The sequence below is a fragment of the Delphinus delphis genome, chromosome 2 (genome assembly GCF_949987515.2).
Source record: "Delphinus delphis chromosome 2, mDelDel1.2, whole genome shotgun sequence".
In the NCBI taxonomy this organism is placed as follows: Eukaryota; Metazoa; Chordata; class Mammalia; order Artiodactyla; family Delphinidae; genus Delphinus; species Delphinus delphis.
In genome coordinates this window covers 164,695,018-164,715,721 of record NC_082684.1, presented here as the reverse complement: position 1 = coordinate 164,715,721, position 20,704 = coordinate 164,695,018, and the positions used below count along the sequence as shown (strand labels likewise).

At 38.9% G+C, this 20,704-nt stretch overlaps 1 protein-coding gene across 10 annotated transcripts in view; it reads right to left on the bottom strand.

The window, feature by feature from the left end:
- MLLT10 (MLLT10 histone lysine methyltransferase DOT1L cofactor) overlaps nucleotides 1-20,704 on the bottom strand; it is a 246,891-nt gene that overhangs the window by 93,857 nt on the left and 132,330 nt on the right. For all 10 annotated transcript variants that reach the window (XM_060006191.1, XM_060006190.1, XM_060006188.1 and 7 more), the window contains one exon: nucleotides 17,316-17,411. In XM_060006191.1, coding sequence (XP_059862174.1) covers nucleotides 17,316-17,411 — 96 coding nt within the window. The remainder of the gene's footprint in view (nucleotides 1-17,315; nucleotides 17,412-20,704) is intronic.

Here is a 20,704-nt window from a genome sequence, read left to right as displayed (position 1 = left end):
AAAGGCAAGAAACGCCCCATGTACCAGGGTAGGGAAAAGAAAACAACGAAAAACAGAGACAAAAGAATAGGGGTGGGATCTGCACCACTGGGACAGAGCTGTGAAGGAGGAAAAGTTTCCACACACTAGGAAGGCCCTTCACTGGTGGTGACAGGGGCTGCTGGGGTCGAAGCTTCAGAGCCAAAGACGAGAACACAGCAACAGGGGTGCAGAGGGCAAAGTGGAGAGGCTGCCACACAGAGGATTGGTGCAGACCGGAACTCACCAGCCCGAGAGGCTTGTCTGCTTACCCGCCGGGGCGGGCGGGGCTGGGAGTTGAGGCTTGGGCTTCGGTCGGTCGGAGCGCTGGGAGCGGGAGGACTGGGGTTGGCAGCGTGAACACAGCCTGCAGGGGATTAGTGCACCACGGCTAGACGGGAGGGAGTCCGGGGAAAAGTCTGGATCTGCCTAAGAGGCAAGAGACCATTGTTTCGGGGTGCGCGAGGAGAGGGGATTCAGAGCACCGCCTAAACAAGCTCCAGGGATGGGCGCAAGCCACCGCTATCAGCACGGACACCAGAGATGGGCGTGAGATGCTAAGGCTGCTGGTGCAGGCACCAAGAAGCCTGTGTGTAAGCACATGTCACTATCCACACCTCCCCTCCTGGAGCCTGTGCAGCCCGCCACTGCCAGGGTCCCGTGATCCAGGGACAACTTCCCCGGGAGAATGCACGGCGCGCCTCAGGCTAGTGCAACGTCACGCTGGCCTCTGCCGCCTCAGGCTCTCCCCGCATCCGCACCCCTCCCTCCCCCAAGCCTGAGTGAGCCAGAGCCCCCTAATCAGCTGCTCCATTAACCCTGTCCTGTCTGGATGGGGAACAGATGCCCTCAGGCGACCTACACGCAGAGGCGGGGCCAAGTCCAAAGCTGAACCCTGGGAGCTACGAAGAAGAGAAAGGGAAATTTCTCCCACCAGCCTCAGGAGCAGCTGAATAAATCTCCACAATCAACTTAAGGTACCTGCATCTGTGGAATACCTGAATAGACAAAGAATCATCCCAAATGGAGGCGGTGGACTTTGGGAGCAACTGTAGACTTGGACTTTGCTTTCTGCATCTAATTCCTTTATGATTTTATGTTTATCTTAGTTTAATATTTAGAGTTTAATATTCAGACTTTCTTATCACTGGTAGATTTGTTTACTGACTTGGTTGCTCTCTTCCTTTTTTTTTATATACAGATATATATTTTTTTCATTTTTCACTTTTAGTGAGAGTGTATGTGTATGCTTCTTTGTGTGATTCTGTCTGTATAGCTTTGCTTTTACCATTTGTCCTAGGGTTCTGTCTGTTTTTCTTTTTTTTTAAGTATACTTTTTAGTGCTTGTTATCATTGGTGGATTTGTTTATTGGTTTGGTTGCTCTCTTCTTTCTTTTTTTAATTTTTTTTATTTTTAATAATTTTTTTATTTTAATAACTTTATTATTTTTTTCTTTCTTTTTTTTTCCTCCCTTTTCTTCTGAGCGTGTGGCTGAAAGGGTCTTCATGATCTGGACAGGTGTCAGGCCGATGCCTCTGAGGTGGGAGAGCCAAGTTCAGGACATTGCTCCATCAAAGACCTCCCGGCTCCACATAATATCAAACAGTGAAAGCTCTCCCAGAGACCTCCATCTCAACGCTAAGACCCAGCTCCACTCAGCGACCAGCAAGCTACAGTGCTAGACACCGTATGCCAAACAACTAGCAAGACAGGAACATAGCCCCACCCATTAGCAGAGAGGCTGCCTAAAATCATAATAAGGTCACAGACAACCCAAAACACACCACCTGATGCGGTCCTGCCAACCACAAAGACAAGATCCAGCCACATCCACCATAACACAGGCACCAGTCCCCTCCATGAGGAAGCCTACATAACCCACTGAACCAACCTTACACACTGGGGGCAGACACCAAAAACAACGGGAATTACGAACCTGCAGCCTGTGAAAAGGAGACCCAAAAGAGAAACACACAGCAGATGAAGGAGCAAGGTAAAACCCACCAGACCAAAGAAATGAAGAGGAAATAGGCAGTCTACCTGAAAAAGAATTAAGAGTAATGAAAGTAAAGATCATCCAATCTTGGAAATAGAATGGAGAAAATACAAGAAAACTTTAACAAGGACCCAGAAGAACAAAAGAGCAAAAAACAATGATGAACAACACCATAAATGAAATTAAAAATTCTCTAGAAGGAATCAACAGCGGAATAACTGAGGTAGAAGAACGGATACGTGACCTGGAAGATAAAATAGTGGAAATAACTACCACAGAGCCGAACAAAGAAAAAATAATGAACAGAATTGAGGGCAGTCTGAGACACCTCTGGGACAACATTAAACACACCAACATTCTAATTACAGGGGTCCCAGAAGAAGAGAAAAAGAAAGAGACTGAGAAAATATTTGAAGAGATTATAGTTGAAAATTTCCCTAATATGGGAAAGCTAACAGTCAATCAGGTAGCACAGAGACTCCTATACAGGATAAATCCAAGGAAAAACATTCCAAGACACATATTAATCAAACTATCAAAAATAAATACAAAGAAAAAACATTAAAAGCAGTAAGGGAAAAAAATAACATACAAGGGAATCCCCATAAGGTTAACAGCTGATCTTTCAGCAGAAACTCTGCAAGCCAGAAGGGAGTGGCGGACATATTTAAAGTGATGAAAGGGAAAAATCTACAACCAAGATTACTCTACCCAGCAAAGATCTCGTTCAGATGTGACGGAGAAATTAAAACCTTTACAGACAAACAAAAGCTAAGAGAATTCAGCACCACAAAACCAGCTTTACAACAAATGCAAAAGGAACTTCTCTAGACAGAAAACACAAGAGAAGGAAAAGACCTACAAAATCAAACCCAAAACAATTAAGAAAATGGTCATAGGAACATACATACCCATAACTACCTTAAATGTAAATGGATTAAATGCTCCAACAAAAAGACACAGACTGGCTGAATGGATACAAAAACAAGACCTGTACATATGCTGTCTACATGAGACCCACTTCAGACCTAGGGACACGTACAGACTGAAAGTGAGGGGGTGGAAAAAGATATTCTGTGCAAATGGAAATCAAAAGAAAGCTGGAGTAGCGATTCTCGTATCAGGCTAAATAGACTAAAATAAAGACTACTACAAGTGAAAAAGAAGGACACTACATAATGATCAAGGGATCAATCCAAGAAGAAAACGTAACAATTGTAAATATTTATGCACCCAACATAGGAGCACCTCAATACATAAGGCAAATGCTAACAGCCATAAAAGGGGAAATTGACAGTAACAGGATAAAAAGAGGGGAATTTAACACCCCACTTTCACCAATGGACAGATAATCCAAAATGAAAATAAACAAACACAAGCTTTAAATGATACGTTACACAGGATGGACTTAATTGATATTTATAGGACACTCCATCTAAAAACAACAGAATACAGTTTCTTCTCAAGAGCTCATGGAGCATTCTGCAGGCTAGATCATATCTTGGATCACAAATCAACCCTTGGTAAATTTAAGAAAATTGAAATCGTATCAAATATCTATTGCGACCACAACGCTATGAGACTAGATATCAATTACAGAAAAAAAATCTGTAAAAAATAAAAACACATGGAGGCTAAACAATATACTACTAAATAACCAGGAGATCACTGAAGAAATCAAAGAGGAAATCAAAAAATACCTAGAAACAAATGACAATGAAAACACAACGACCCAAAACCTATGGGATGTGGCAAAAGCAGTTCTAAGAGGGAAGTTTATAGCAATAAAATCCTACCTCAGGAAACAAGAAACATCTCAAATAAACAACCTAACCTTACACCTAAAGCAATTAAAGAAAGAAGAACAAAAAGAAACCCCAAAGTTAGCAGAAGGAAAGAAATCATAAAGATCAGATCAGAAATAAATGAAAAGGAAGTGAAGGAAATGGTAGCAAAGATCAATAAAACTAAAAGCTGGTTCTTTGAGAAGATAAACAAAATTGATAAACCATTAGCCAGACTCATCAAGAAAAGAAGGGAGAAGACTCAAATCAACAGAATTAGAAATGAAAAAGGAGAAGTAACAACTGACACTGCAGAAATACAAAGGATCATGAGAGATTACTACAAAAGCTCTAGGCTAATAAAATGGACAACCTGGAAGAAATGGACAAATTCTTAGAAATACACAACCTGCCAAGACTGAATCAGGAAGAAATAGAAAATATGAACAGACCAATCACAAGCACTGAAATTGAAACTGTGATTAAAAATCCTCCAACAAACAAAAGCCCAGGACCAGATGGCTTCACAGGTGAATTCTTTCAAACATTTAGAGAAGAGCTAACACCTATCCTTCTCAAACTCTTCCAAAATATAGCAGAGGGAGGAACACTCCCAAACTCATTCTACGAGGCCACCATCACCCTGATACCAAAACCAGACAAGGATGTCACAAAGAAAGAAAACTACAGGCCAATATCACTGATGAACATAGATGCAAAAATCCTCCACAAAATACTAGCAAACAGATCCAACAGCACATTAAAAGGATCATACACCATGATCAAGTGGGGTTTATTCCAGGAATGCAAGGATTCTTCAATATACGCAGATCAATCAATGTGATACACCACATTAACAAATTGAAGGAGAAAAACCATATGGTCATCTCAATAGATGCAGAGAAAGCTTTCGACAAAATTCAACACCCATTTATGATAAAAACCCTGCAGAAAGTAGGCATAGAGGGAACTTTCCTCAACACAATAAAGGCCACATATGACAAACCCACAGCCAATATCATCCTCAATGGTGAAAAACTGAAAGCATTTCCACTAAGATCAGGAACAAGACAAGGTTGCCCACTCTCATCACTCTTATTCAACATAGTTTTGGAAGTTTTAGCCACAGCAATCAGAGAAGAAAAGGAAATAAAAGGAATCCAAATCGGAAAAGAAGAAGTAAAACTGTCACTGTTTGCAGATGACATGATACTATACATAGAGAATCCTAAGGATGCTACCAGAAAACTACTAGAGCTAATCAATGAATTTGGTAAAGTAGTGGGATACAAAATTAATGCACAGAAATCTCTGGCATTCCTATACACTAATGATGAAAAAATCTGAAAGTGAAATCAAGAAAACACTCCCGTTTACCATTTCAACAAAAAGAATAAAATATCTAGGAATAAACCTACCTAAGGAGACAAAAGACCTGTATGCAGAAAATTATAAGACACTGATGAAAGAAATTAAAGATGATACAAATAGGTGGAGAGATGTACCATGTTCTTGGATTGGAAGAATCAACATTGTGAAAATGACTCTACTACCCAAAGCAATCTACAGATTCAATGCAATCCCTATCAAACTACCAATGGCATTTTCACAGAACTAGGACAAAAAATTTCACAATTTGTATGCAAACACAAAACACCCCGAATAGCCAAAGCAATCTTGAGAACAAAAAACGGAGCTGGAGGAATCAGGCTTCCTGACTTCAGACTATACTACAAAGCTACAGTAATCAAGACAGTATGGTACTGGCACAAAAACAGAGAGATAGATCAATGGAACACGATAGAAAGCCCAGAGATAAACCCACCACATACGGTCACCTTATCTTTGATAAAGGAGGCAGAAATGTACAGTGGAGAAAGGACAGCCTCTTCAATAAGTGGTGCTGAGAAAACTGGACAGGTACATGTAAAAGTATGAGATTAGGTCACTCCCTAATACCATACACAAAAATAAGCTTAAAATGGATTAAAGACCTAAATGTAAGGCCAGACACTATCAAACTCTTAGAGGAAAACATAGGCAGAACACTCTATGACATAAATCACAGCAAGATCCTTTTTGACCCACCTCCTAGAGAAATGGGAGGGAAGGAGATGCAAGAGGTAAGAGATATGGGAACATATGTATATGTATAACTGATTCACTTTGTTATAAAGCAGAAACTAACACACCATTGTAAAGCAATTATACCCCAATAAAGATGTTTAAAAAAAAAAAAAACTGAACCCTAATGCCAACTGTGGATTTTAAGCCTTAATGATGTGTCAGTGGAAGTTCACAGATTGTAACAAATGTATCACTCTGGTGTGGGATGCTGACAGTGGGGGAAGGTGTCAGGAGTTATATAGGAAATCTCTTTACTTTCCAATTTTTCTCTGAATCTAAAACCACTCTAAAAAATAAAGTTTTTTTTAAGCTGCCTATTTTAGAGAAAAGAAAGGTCTTGAATAAATTCATATTACACCTTAATAAATTAGAAAATGAAGAGGAAAAGAAACCCAAAGCAAGCAGTTAAAAGGAAAACATAAAATTAGAACAGAAATCACTAAAATATAAAACATAATAACAACAGAGAAAAATCACTGGAACCCAAAGGTAATAATTTAAGATCATAAAAATTCATAGCCAGCCTGGTTACAAAAAAGAGAAAAGACTGTCAAAGCTCACTCAAGAAGAAACAGATAACCTGAATATAGCCCTGTATCTATTTTCTTTTAATGAAATTACAGTTGAAAACGTTCCCCTACAGAAAACTCTAGGCCCAGATGGCCTTAAAAGAGAATACTAGCAGGAGTTCCCTGGTGGTCCAGTGGTCAGGACTCTGCACTCTTACTGCCAAGGACCCAGGTTCAGTCCCTGTCAGGGAACTAAGATCCTACAAGCTGTGCAGTGCAGCAAAAAGAAAAAAAGAAAAAAAAGTGAATAATATTAAACATTAAGAAATATTACCAAATTTACATAAACTCTTCCAGAAAACAAGAGTGAATACCTGCAATGCATTCTATAAAGCCAGCATTCCTTTTAACACCAAAACCAAAGACATTGGGGCTTCCCTGGTGGCGCAGTGGTTGAGAGTCTGCATGCCAACGCAGGGGATGTGGGTTCGTGCCCCGGTCCGGGAAGATCCCACATGCCACGGAGCGGCTGGGCCCGTGAGCCACGGCCGCTGTGCCTGCACGTCCGGAGCCTGTGCTCCGCAATGGGAGAGGCCACAACAGTGAGAGGCCCGCGTACCGCAAAAAAAAAAAAAAAACCAAAGACATTGTAAGAAAACATGGGTCAATATCCCTCATGGGGCTTTCCTGGTGGCGCAGAGGTTGAGAGTCCGCCTGCCGATGCGGGGGACGCAGGTTCGTGCCCCGGTCCGGGAGGATCCCACAATGCCACGGAGCGGCTGGGCCCGTGGGCCGTGGCCGCTGGGCATGCGCGTCCAGAGCCTGTGCTCCGCGACGGGAGAGGCCACAGCAGTGAGAGGCCCATGTACCGCAAAAACAAAAACAAAAACAAACAAACAAACAAATATATATATATATCCCTCATGAATACAGAGGCAAAAATTCCTGTAAAATTTCTAAAAGTAGAATCAAACAGTACATAAAAATGGTAATACATCAAGACCAAGTGGGATTTCCCCAGGAATGCAAGGTTTTTCAACACTGGAAAATCAACCCTCGGAAAATCAACGTACTTCATCATATTAACAGATTAAAAAGGAAAAAAATCAATATATCTATTAAAAATATATAAACAGTCTCTTCAGCAAGGGGTGCTGGGAAACCCTCATGTCAATTAATGAAATCAGAACACTCTGACACTATATACAAAAATAAACTCAAAATGGCTTTAAGATCTAAATGTAAGACATAACACTATAAAACTCCCAGAAAACATAGGCAAAACATTCTGTGATATAAATCATAACAATATTTTCTTAGATCAGTCTCCCAAGGCAAAAGAAATAAAAGCAAAAATAAACAAATGGGGCCTAATCAAACTTAAAAGCTTTTGCACAGTGAAGGAAACCATCAACAAAACCAAAAAAAACCTACAGACTGGGAGAAAATGTTTGCAAATGATGCAACCAACAAGGGCTTAATTTCCAAAATATACAAACAGTTCATACAACTCAATGTCAGAAAAACAACAACATAATCAAAAAATGGGCAGAAGACCTAAACAGACATTTCTCCAAAGAAGACATACAGACGGCCCAAAGGCACATGAAAAGATGCTCAACACTGCTAATTATTAGAGAAATGCAAATGAAAACCACAACAAAGTATCACCTCACACCAGTCAGAATGGCTATCAAAGAGTCTACAAATAATAAATGCTGGAGAGGGCGTGGAGAAAAGGGAACCCTCCTACACTCTCAGTGGGAATGTAACTTGGTGCAACCACTACCGAAAACAGTACGGAGATTCCTTAAAAAACTAAAAATAGAGCTACCATATGATCCAGCAATCCCACTTCGGGGCATATATCTGGAGAAAAACTTGGTTCGAAAGTATACATGCACGCCAATGTTCACTGCAGCACTGTTTACAATAGCCAAGACATGGAAACAACCTAAATGTGCACTGGCAGATCAATGGATAAAGAAGATGTTGGGTACACACACACACACACACACACACACACACACACATGTTCACAGGTTAGAAGACTCAATGTTATTGAGGGATCAATTATCCCCCAAAACAATTTGAAGATTCATTACAGTTCAAGTCAAAATACCAGTAGTTTTATTTCTATAAATTGACAATTCTAAAATTCATATAAAAATGCAGAGAACCTAGAACAGATCAAACAACTGAAAGAGAACAAAGTTGGAAGTGGACCCTATCTGACCTCAAGAGTCATTATAAAGCCACAGTAATCAAGATTGTGTGGTATGGAACAGAACAGAGTCCAGAAATAGACCAATACATATATGGTCAACTGTTTTTATACAAATGGGAGTAAAGGTAATTCAGTGGAGAAAGGGCAGTCTGTTCCACAAATGGCTCAGGAAAAACTGAATATCAGTATTCAAATAAGTGGATTTTGATGTGTAACTCACATCATATGCAAAAATTAACTCAAAAAGGATCATCGACCTAAATGTAAAACATAAAAATATAAAACTTCTAAAAGAAAACATATAACATATCTGATAAAGGATTTGCATCGGAACATATAATGTCTCACAAAACTCAGTAATAAGAAAACAAACAAACCAATAAAAAGGAAAAAATAAATAAATGGCAACTATTCACATGAAAAGATGTTTAACATAATTTAGGTCATTAAGGAAATGCAAATCAAAACCACAATGAGAAACTGATACGTACCTAACTAGAATGGCTAAAATTAAAACAACTGATTATACCAAGTGTTGCAGAGAACATAGAGGAACAAGAACTCTCGTACACTGATGGTAGAATTGTTAAATGGTATAACCACTTTGGAAGATAGTCTGACACTATCTTAAATAATTAAGGACATACCTACCATGTGACCCAGCTATTCTGCTCCTTGGTATTTATGCAAGAAAAATTAAAGTGCATGCCCATACAAATATTGTACAATGTTCCTAGCAGCTTTATTTTTAATAGCCCAAAACTGGAAACAACCTGAACGTCCATCAATTGTTAAATGGATTAACAAATTATGGTAAGCCCATACAACAGAATACTAGTCAGGAATAAAAGGGAATGAACTCTTCATACACACAATATGGATGAGTCTCAAAATAATTATGCTGAGTGAAAGAAGTCAGATAAAGAAGTGTACATACTATATGTTTCCATTTTTAAAATTCTAGAAAATTCAAACTAATTTACAGTGACAGAAAACACAATAGTTGCCAGGGCAAGGGTAGTCGTGTGAAGGCAAGAAGGGCATTACACTAAATCACAAGGAAACTTTTGCTAATCATTTAGCAAATCAATTCACAAATTTATGGAATTTTCCACTTCAAATATGTGCAATTTATTGTATGTCAATTTTACCTCAAGAAAGCTAACAGAAGGTCCAATGTATTTGATACAATAAAATTTTGAATACTTTTATTATCATAAGATTATTGTGTATGTGTGTGTATTTCCTTAAAAATTAAGTCTCCAAAAAAATTTGTTTAAGCATGATTAGCATTCAAGGGTGTTGTGTTGCTGAATAACACAAGAAAAGAACAGAGATTGACATATACTAAAAACATAGTGGATAAATCTACACCTGGATTTCTTAGTAAGTTAAAACTTCTACAGATTTCTTTAAAAGTTAATCTTTAAAGAAGCATATTAGAAGTTTTTAAACATTAAGAAATCAATTAACCTACTTTACAGAAAAATGTTTGTTCTACTATCAAAAAATCTTAGAAAAACAGTATAAACTGTAACAGTTTTATTTAAAAGTTATACTTACTGAAAGGCCAAGAGATACAAGAAAACAGAACTTAACTATGGCTTTCCCTCATTCAAATATTTTTTTCAGAAAAATAACACGGACACCAAACAAATCTGCACAAGGTAAAGAGCTAAGACTTTCTTCTCTTATCCTTCCTTGACAATACACCCTTCTACTAACACTATGGAAACAAGGAAACAGATTTGAAGTGCTCAGAAAGACCAAACTGAGGAAATCAGGGGAAGCGAACATGCTGTCCTACAAACACAAGGTGAGCCTCCTTTTCTGCTTTCTCAACTTGATGTATTATATTAAAGGATTCCCTTAATTCAAGTCTCTGCAGAATCTAATCCCATCTGTTCCATCTAATCCCCTTATACCTAAAAACCTAAACCTCCCAATGACAGAAACAACAAGCTATGTTTTCCAGGAAGGACACTTATATATACAATCTTAATGATTAATATGAAAATCCTACTCTATTCCTAGTGACTTTTATATATCTATGTATCACCAGTAGTACACTACCATGGTTATCAAGGATTTATGTGAAAATATTATATTGATAAATTAACGTTGCAGTATTTAAAGGATTACAGTGACATCACACTGACATGACATCGAGGCATTTACCTGCTGCTAATTCCTAGCCTGAAAAATGTTTAGAGTCAAAAAAGGGTTAAAAATTATACATAAAGTACAATTAAAAATTCTAAGACCAGCAGAGTCGATTCTAAGTTAATAAAGAAATAAACAAAATGGAATTTTGCCTTAAGGTGTAAGAAATGACAAATGCAAGGTTCAAAAATGTACAATCAAAACTGGCTATAGGGCTTCCCTGGTGGCGCAGTGGTTGAGAGTCCGCCTGCCGATGCAGGGGACGCGGGTTCGTGCCCCAGTCTGGGAAGATCCCACATGCCACGGAGCGGCTGGGCCCGTGAGCCATGGCCGCTGAGCCTGCGCATCCGGAGCCTGTGCTCTGCAACGGGAGAGGCCACAACAGTGAGAGGCCCGCGTACCGCAAAAAACAAACAAACAAACAAACAAACAAAAAACTGGCTATATAGTACAGGTATTTAAAAACTGCAATAGTAAATTAAACTTCCCAGTGACTCAATTTAAATATGCTCTACAATTTTATTTATTTATTTATTTTTTTGCGGTACGCGGGCCTCTCACTGTTGTGGCCTCCCCGGTTGCGGAGCACAGGCTCCGGACGCACAGGCTCAGCGGCCATGGCTCACGGGCCCAGTGGCTCCACGGCATGTGGGATCTTCCCGGACCGGGGCACGAACCCGCGTCCCCTGCATCGGCAGGCGGACTCTCAACCTCTGTGCCACCAGGGAAGCCCAAATGTGCTCTACAAATTTTAACCATGGGATCTAAAAGGAGCCTTGAAGATCAAAATAAAACTCAGCCTTACATTCCTTGATATAGTCCTATGTTTCCATCAATAGAAGGTAATAAAAAGTGTGGTGCACCAACAGTAAAGGAACACTCTCCTCCTAAAAGGAATCTATGGCTCAAATCCTCTACCATCCATCCACCAGGTCAAGAAGGAGCCCACACTACCTGCCCCTTTCAAATACTCAAGGCCTGGGCTTCCCTGGCGGCGCAGTGGTTAAGAATCCGCCTGCCAATGCAGGGGACACGGGTTCGATCCCTGGTCCGGGAAGATTCCACATGCCGCGGAGCAACTAAGCCCGTGAGCCACAACTACTGAGCCCATGGGCTGCAACTACTGAAGCCCATGTGCCTAGAGCCCGTGCCCCGCAACAAGAGAAGCCACCACAATGAGAAGCCCGCACACCGCAACGAAGACTGAACACAGCCATACTTACATACATACATACATACATACATACATACATACTCAAGGCCTCACCAGATTATTTTCCTTCAATCTCCAAGGGTTAATCTGATTACGACTTTACCAAAAGACAGACTCCAGGTCAATCCTCACCTGCCTCTTTGCCACTCACTAACAGAAAGCCCAGAATCCAGTTTAATCCTCTCCTCCGTCTTTCCCACTCAGCCATGAACATTTTGTCCACACACCCCCGCTGCTCCCTCTTCAACAGCTGAAACCCTTCCACTGTTCTCTCTGGAACTCAGAATGATCAAGAAAAGCTGCTATATTAAACTCAACCTTGGGACTGCCATGGTGGTCCAGTGGTTAAGACTCCACACTCCCAATGCTGGGGGCCCAGGTTCGATCCCTGGTCAGAGAACTAGATTCCCACATGCCACAACTAAGACATGGCACAGCCAAATAAATAAATAAATATTAAAAAATAAATAAGCTCAACCTTTTCTCAGAATATTCCCTGCAGATTCTTGCTCTAAGAAAATCAGGGGTCACCCTGAACACCCTGTTTACCTCACAGCTACTTCAAGTAATGGATACTCTACTCCAGCTACTCTACTCTGGTTTCACTGGCTATGCAGGTGGGCTGGGTTCTCTTGCTCTTCCATGCTGATTCTAAACCCCTCTCTCTCTCTAAAGCCCTCCAGGTATAAAACCTCAAAACATCAGACCTTATCACTCACTAGGTCTCACTGTTACAGTTATTATCAATCCCTTAGAGCAGAATTTGGAAAAGTATAAGCTTAGTTGTATCTTGGGTCTTATTTGAGGCACACAGGATCTTTGCTGCCGAGTGCGGAATCTTCATTGCAGTGTGTGGGATCTTTAGTTGCAGCATGCAGGATACAGTTCCCTGACCAGGAATCAGAGCCAGGGCCCCTGCATTGGCAGCATGGAGTCTTAACCACTGGACCAACAGGGAAATCCCAGGCTTTTTTTGTTGCTGTTGAATTGTATGAGCTGTTCGTATATTTTGGAAATTAAGCCCTTGTTGGTCGCATCATTTGCAAATATTTTCTCCAAGTCCATAGGTTGTCTTTTTGTTTTGTTTATGGTCTCCTTTGCTGTGCAAAAGCTTATAAGTTTATTTAGGTCCCATTTGTTTATTTTTGCTTTTATTTTTATCGCCTGGGGAGACTGACCTAAAAAAACACTGCTACGATTTATTTCAGAGAATGTTTTGCCTGTGTCCTCTTCTAGGAGTTTTATGGTGTCCTGTCTTATATTTAAGTCTTTAAGCATTTTGAGTTTACTTTTGTGTATGGTGTAAGGGTGTGTTCTAACTTCACTGACTGACATACAGCTGTCCAACTTTCCCAACACACTTGCTGAAGGGACTGTCTTTTACCATTGTATATTCTTGCGTCCTTTGTCGAAGGCTGCCCATAGATAGGTGTGTGGGTTTATTTCTGGGCTCTTTATTCTGTTCCACTGACCTGTCTGTTTTTGTATCAATACCATACTGTTTTGATTACTGTAGCTTTGTAGTATTGTCTGAAGTCTGGGAGAGTCATAACTCCTGCCTTGTCCTCTTTCCTCAGGATTGTTTTGGCAATTCTGGGTCTTTTATAAAGTTTCCATATAAATTTTCTGATTATTTGTTCTACTTCTGTGAAAAATGTCATGGGTAATTTGATAGGGATCACATTAAATCTATAGATAGCTTTGGGTAGTACGGCCATTTTAACAATATTAATTCTTCCAATCCAAGAGCAGGGGATATCTTTCCATTACTTTGAATCATTTTCAGTTTCCTTTATTAAGGTTTTGTAGTTCTCAGCATATAAGTCTTTTACCTCCTTGGTAAGGTTCACTCCTAAGTTTCTTTTTTTTTTTTGAAGCAATTTTAAAAGGGATTGTTTGCTTGCATTCCTGTTCTGTTATTTCACTGTTACTGTAAAGGAATGCAACTGATTCCTGTATGTTAATCTTGTATACTGTTACCTTGCTAAATTCGTTCATCAGTGTTTGTGTGGAGTCTTCAGGGTTTTCTACATATAGCATCATATCATTTGTGTATATGACAACTTTACCTCTTCCCTACCAGTTTGAATACCTTTATTTCTTTTTCTTGTCTCATTGTTGTGGCTAAAACTTCCAATATTATGCTGAAGAGAAGTGGTGAGAGTGGGTATCCTTGTCTTGTTTTGGGCAGGAATGCTTTCAGCTTTTCAACGCTGAGTATTACATTCGCTGTGGCTCTGTTGTAAATAGCTTTTATTATGTTAAGATATGTTCCCTCTAGAACCACTTTTGCAAGATACTCATTGCTAATTATTAGAGAAATGCAACTCAAAACTACAATGAGGTACCACTTCACACCAGTCAGAGGGGCCACCATTAAAAAGTCTACAAACAACAAATGCTGGAGAGGGTGTGGAGAAAAGGGAACACTCTTATACTGTTGGTGGGAATGTAAATTGGTGCAGCCACTATGGAAAACAGTATGGAGGTTCCTCAAAAACTAGAGTTGCCGTATGATCCAGCAATCCCACTCCTGGGCATATACCCAGACAAAACTATAATTCGAAAAGCTACATGCACCGTTATGTTTATAGCAGCACTATTTACAATAGCCAAGACATGGAAGCAACCTAAATGTCCATCAACAGACAAATGGATAAAAAAACGTGGTATATACTGGGTTGGCCAAAAAGTTTGTTCCGGTTTTTCTGTAAGATTTTACAGGAAAACCCCAACGAACTTTTTGGACAACCCTAAACACAAACACACACACACACACACACACACACACACACACACACACACACAGGAATATTGCCCAGCCATTAAAAAGAATGAAATAATGCCATTTGCAGCAGCATAGATGGACCTAGAGATTATCATACTAAGCGAAAAAAGTCAGAAAGAGAAAGACAAATATCAGATGATATCACTTATATGTGGAATCTAAAATACGACACAAATGAACATATCTATGAAACAGAAAGAGACTCACAGACATAGAGAACAGACTTGTGGTTGCCATGGGGCAGGGATGTGGAGGAGGAAAGAATTGGAAGTTTGGAGATTAGTAGATACAACCCATTATATATAGGATGGATAAATAACAAGGTCCTACTGTACAGCACAAGGAACTATATTCAGTATCCTGTGATAAGCCATAATGGAAAAGAATATGAAAAAAAATATGTATATATGTATGGCTGTGTCACTCTGCTATACAGAAAAAATTAACACAACACTGTAAATCAACTATACTTCAATTTTAAAAAATTTTAAAAAGAACAAATACCATACCCAAAACTGAATTCCTCTTCTTCCCCTAAACCTACCACACCCACAGTCTTTCACATCTTTGTCAACAGCAGTTCCATTCCTTCTAGTTATGTGGGCTAACATCTTTGGAATCATCTTTGGATCCTCTTTCTCTTACACTTTTTATCTATAAGAAAGTTACGTGGGTTCTACTTTTGAATGTATTCATAACCTGATCACCTTTCACCACCCCCCAGTGTCACAACCATCCCTTTCTGGATTATTGCAATAACCTCCTAATGGCCTCCCTCCTTTCATTCTTGACTCTCTATAGTCCATTTACAACAAAGCAGCCACAGGTTCTTACAAAACTTAAGTAACACCATGTTACATCTCAGATCAGAACTCTTTAACGGAGGGGTCCCCAATCCCCGGGCTGGTACCAGTCCGTGGCCTGTTAGGAACCGGGCTGCACAGCAGGAGGTGAGTGGCAGGCGAGCAAAAGATGCTTCATCTATATTTACAGCCGCTCTCCACTGCTCACGTTACTGCCTGAGCTCCGCCTCCTGTGATCAGCAGCGGCATTAGATTCTCATAGGAGCGCAAACCCTACGGTGAACTGCACACGCGAGGGATCTAGCTTGCGTGCTCCTTATGAGAATCTAATGCCTGATGATCTGAGGGGGAGATGAGGTGGTGATGCTAGCACTGGGGAGCGGGCTGCAAATACAGATTATCATTATCAGAGAGGTTTGACTGCAGAGACCATAATAAATCAATCGCTTGCAGACTCCTATCAAAACCCTATCAGTTAGTGGCAAGTGAAAACTAGCTCAGGGCTCGCACTGATTCTGCATTATGGTGAGTTGTATAATTACTTCACTATATATTACAATGTAATAATAACAGTAATAAAGTGCACAATAAACAATGCGCTTCAATCATGCTGAAACCATCACCCCACCACCCCCCATCTGTGGAAAAATTATCTTCCACAAGACCAGTCCCTGGGGCTTCCCTGGTGGCGCAGTGGTTGAGAATCTGCCTGCCAATGCAGGGGACACGGGTTTGTGCCCTGGTCTGGGAAGATCCCACATGCCGCGGAGCAACCAGGCCCGTGAGCCACAACTACTGAGCCTGCGCATCTGGAGCCTGTGCTCCACAACAAGAGAGGCCGCGACAGTGAGAGGCCCGCACACCACGATGAAGAGTGGCCCCCACTTGCCGCAACTAGAGAAAGCCCTCCCACAGAAATGAAGACCCTACACAGCCAAAAATTAAAATATAAATAAATAACTTAATTAAAAAAAAAAAAAACAGTCCCTGGTGCCAAAAAGGTTGGGGACCGCTGCTCTAATGGCTATCTTTACACTCAGACTAAAAACTACGTCCTTCCACTGGCTTATACAGCCTTATGTGATTGGTCTCTCATCCTGGCCTCTTCTACTGCACCCCTCCCACCTCCCTTTCTTACTCTGTCCCAGCTGCCCAGCACCATCCCCACTTGTTTTCCTGTTACCCACATGATTATAATCTTAATAATATTTAACATTTACTAAGTAATACTTACTATGAACTAGACATTGTTCTAACTGCTTCATATGCATTACCTCATTCAATTCCAACAATTATCTCCCCCACTTTAACGAATGATGAAATTGAGTTACAAAGAGGTTAATTAACCTAAGAGCTTGGTCTGTAAGTGATGAAGCCAAAATTCAAAAGCACAGGTGGACAAAGCCCACTGCACAGCCCAAAGTTTACATCTCAATGATGCCCCCCACTTGTTATCCTCACTTAACATTCTTCAGAAATCAGCATAGAATAAACAGAAGATAGAATAAAGGACTAAGAATAGAAAACCTAAAGCACTTGATGTAGGGTTAGAGAGGTGGAAATGCTTAGAAGGAACCAGGACACTTCCTCAAGTATTTTCAAAATTCAGCACATAACTAGTTAAACGGTAAAAGTCAGCACATAACTAGTTATTATGTAGAACAAAATATGACACTTAAAACTTACTTTTTCTGTAGTAACAGTCAAGGAAGGAACCAATGCAGGTGATGGTTCTGGTTGCTTCTTGTGTTTTTGTTTGTGTTTGTCCTTTTCTTTATATTTCTAAAAGTGAATAGAAGTAAAATCCAATTTAAATTTAAATCATAACCCACATATACATAATAAAGATGAGATTTCTATATAATTGTGTTTAAGTAATTTACAATGTTAACAAATATTTGTCAAAAATAACAATCACTTCTAACCATGATCATATTATTTTATATATAAACAATACTAGTAATATACTTATGGCATTACTATATATATTACTATATATTAAAATATATAGTAATACTAGTATAACTTATTTTAAGGTGACTTCAGTTCCCTTATCCCTGACCAACGTAGAACAATATATAAACAACTAAAGTCTACAATTATTTGCTACTTTTATATCTGACAAACTTTTTCTTCTGTTAAAAACACCAAATACTGTTGCGTACATTTCATAAATAGCACTTTAAAATTTACACAGCACTTTGACATGCACTATCACATCATAATGATGTCGGATTCTCCAACACCATGCATTAAATTCTATGGCCCACAAACTACAAAACAGAGCATAGAAACTCAGGCAAAAAATTCTTTCTGAGGTTTACTCCAAAAATAGATGAATTAGTTATCTCTGCTAAAACTGATGAATTGAAATATAACAAAGGAATTCAATTAATAAGAAATTAATTAAATATTAGGAGCCCAACCTTATTTAACACCAAAAACTTTTAACGAAATCACTCTCAGATGTTTGAATCAGTAGGTAAGAGTCAGTCAGTATTGGGTGTGAAGTTTACTACTATTTAGTTAATTCAACTTATTTGCAATAGTTCATAAATTTAAACATTCGGAGAACTTAATCTATTCAAGACATGAAAGAGTAATATCACTGGCTCTGCCCTAAAAGAGAATACACACCAGCAAAACAAAAAGCATAAAAATTAAGGATAGATGTTTTACTGTAATACCCAAGAGTACTGCCACTCTTTGCTTTTAACTCCTGATTTAATAAGTACATTAGATACCTCTTGACTGCAATGTTAATACTTTAGTAAAAGAAAATGTAAAATAACACAATAATAGTTTTTATTCAGATTTTTTTAGGAAACTTTCTTACTATGAAAATATTTTAACTGTGACAGATCATAAGGACTCATGCCTCCAATTCTTTGTAATAGGATGTCATGTACAAGTTCTGGAGCTAAGAAGAGCCTTGAGAAGTCTTCTACGTCTTTCACCTTTGCCCCCTTAGATCCCAGTCATCATGTAAAGAGTCTGAATAAGAACAAGATAAACAATCTCTACCATCTTGGAAAACACACGAGAGTAAAAAGTAAAGTATGCATGTGTAAATCTATGAAAATGTGAATGTATGGAACTCCTCATGAAATAACACAGAACTTTGGTCCTTTGTAATACGCCAAGAAATACATCCTGAGATGAGGATTTCAAATGCTCAGTGGAAGAGGCTATCGATAGATTATATTCATAATATTGGCCGGTAAGATATGAATCAACACAGTCTAATGACTTTCACACTAAAAAGATAGGCTGATTTTAATAGAACAATAGAACAAAAGGAAATTCCAGGAAAATATTCAATTAATATAAATATTTAGCATATGACAAAGATGGGATTCCAAATCAGCAAGGAAAGACTGAAATTATTTAGTAATGGTACTACAATAACTGGTTAATAATTTAGGGGAAAGTATCATACAAAGTAAGACAAAATCCAAATGGATTACTTTAAATAGTTAAATAAAAATTAAAATAATCTAAGAGATTTAAGAAAATATTTTTTAAAACTTTAAAGAAAGACTTTTTCTAAGAGTAAAAAACTCACTAAAAAATCAGAAATGGATACCGTATGCTAACTCACATATAAGGAATCTAAAAAAATGGTACTGATGAACCTAGTGGTGGAGCAGAAATAAAGACACAGACATAGAGAACAGACTTGAGGACGCAGCGGGGGAAGGGGAAGCTGGCGAAGTGCGAGAGTAGCATTGACATATATACACTACCAAATGTAAAATAGCTAGCTAGTGGGAAGCTGCTGCATAGCACAGGGAGATCAGCTCAGCGCTTTGTGACCACCTAGAGGGGTGGGATACAGAGGGTGGGAGGGAGGCTCAAGAGGGAGGGGATATGGGGATATATGCATACATACAGCTGATTCACTTTGTTGTACAGCAGAAACTAACACAACATTGTAAAGCAACTATACTCCAATAAGATTAAAAGCAAAATCAGAAATGGAAAAGGCAGTTTTAGCTATTCAAATTCAAAATACTTCTACATCAATTTAAAAACCATTAAAAAGCTAAAAACAAACTGAGAAGTGAGTTAATATGTTCCGTATTTCAGTGCTGTTTAAATTTTTTATAAATCAGTAAGAAAAAATATATATGCCATAAAACAATGTACAAAGGGCAATTTATAAAAGAAACTGAGTCACTAAACAACAATAACAAAGAATGTGCAACCCAACTACTAGAGAACTTAATGGTAATATTTTTCTATTACCTAGTGATCAAAATTGTTGGGTTTTTGTTTATAATAAAACCCAATGTTGCCCAAGTTACAGTGAAATGAGTACCTGCATACATTACTTGAGAGAATGTAAAAATGCAAAGGACCATTTTAAAGGTAAGAGTTAGAAACCATGAATGCTTTATCTGATCTAGTAATTTCACCTCTAGGAAGTGAACAAAGGATTAAATACAGTTTATTATGCTACTATTTGCAATGATAAAAAACCTGAAAACAATCTGAATGTCCAGTGACACAGATGTGGTTGAAAAATTATTATACAACCATGTAATGGCCACTTAAAAAGCATGTTCTAAAGGAATATTTAAAGATTTGGGGAAATGGTTAATATGATATGAATTCTGCTTTAAAATTTTATGCAAGGAGCCAAAGAAATCTGAGAAAGAAGAACAAAGCTGGAGGTATCACAGACCCTGATTTCAAACTATACTGCAAAACTATGGTAATCAAAATACTATGGTACTAGCACAAAAACAGACACACAGATCAACGGGACAGAACAGAGAGTCCAGAAATAAACCCATGCTTACATGGTCAGTTAATCTGTAACAAAGGAGGCCAGAATATGCAATGAGGAAAAGACAGCCTCTTCAATAAATGATGTTGTGAAAACTGGACAGCTACATACAAGAGTCAAACTAGACTACTTTCTTACACCATATACAAAAATAAACTCAAAATGACTTAAAAAGAAGACCTGAAACCATAAAACCAGAAGAAAACATGGGCAGCATGCTTTTCGAAACTGGTCTTAGCAGAATCTTTCCAGATATGTCTCCTGAGGCAAGGGAAGCAAAAGC